The sequence below is a fragment of the Chaetura pelagica genome, unplaced genomic scaffold (assembly GCF_000747805.2).
Source record: "Chaetura pelagica isolate M959 unplaced genomic scaffold, ChaPel_1.0 scaffold1903, whole genome shotgun sequence".
Classification (NCBI taxonomy): domain Eukaryota; kingdom Metazoa; phylum Chordata; class Aves; order Apodiformes; family Apodidae; genus Chaetura; species Chaetura pelagica.
In genome coordinates this window covers 14474-15128 of record NW_009952844.1, presented here as the reverse complement: position 1 = coordinate 15128, position 655 = coordinate 14474, and the positions used below count along the sequence as shown (strand labels likewise).

Genomic DNA, 655 nt, shown 5'->3' with positions numbered 1-655 from the left:
AGGAAGCTGAGCAGCCTTTCCTCCTTCTCCAGACACTCCCCTCCCCTCTGACAGATGCTGATCTTGCCCCTCCCACCCCTCTCAGGCTCGGGAGCAGATTTTTCCCAGCGGGGCCTGTCGATAAGTGCCTGCTAAGTGCCTGCTGCCAGCGAGGCCTGCTCTGTGGGGCCCCGAGTGTGAGGCCAACGACTGCAGCAAGGTGGGGGAGGGGTGTCTCAGGGCTGTAGGACAAGCCCCCTCTCCTGTGGTGGTCTCTTGATGACACATTCTTTGTGCTCTTGTGTCCAGACTGCAAAATCAAACCTGGAGAAGGCTGTTTCAGAGATGGCTGCAGCATCCGATGAAGCAGCTAAAGCAGAAGCTCAGATTAAAGTAGAAGCTAATGAAGCCCTTGTAAAAGCCCTGGAGTAATTAAGGTAAATGTCACCTACATCCTGGCTGAGATTTCCAGACCTGCACTGAAGACAAGTCCCTGCTCCTTGCTGTCCTTGGCAGCTTCCTGGCAGCACCTTCCCCTGGGGAAGGGTCGTGCCAGGATTTCAGGGAGCAGTGGCATGACAACTGTCCCTTTTGGTGCTGGGGCATCGGATCTGAGGGGTTGGTGGGGGGTCCCTGCCCGGAGCCACTAGATGGCAGCAGGGCCTGGGGGCTCCGG

General features: G+C 57.6%; 1 protein-coding gene across 1 annotated transcript in view; it reads left to right on the top strand.

Annotated features, from left to right (window-relative positions):
• The window catches only part of ATP5D (ATP synthase, H+ transporting, mitochondrial F1 complex, delta subunit), a gene marked incomplete at its 5' end in the record, with an annotated part of 6323 nt that overhangs the window by 3568 nt on the left and 2100 nt on the right, over window positions 1-655 (top strand). Inside the window, one exon of the mRNA XM_009995176.1 lies at window positions 289-416. Within this exon, the coding sequence (XP_009993478.1) occupies window positions 289-411 (123 nt within the window). The remainder of the gene's footprint in view (window positions 1-288; window positions 417-655) is intronic.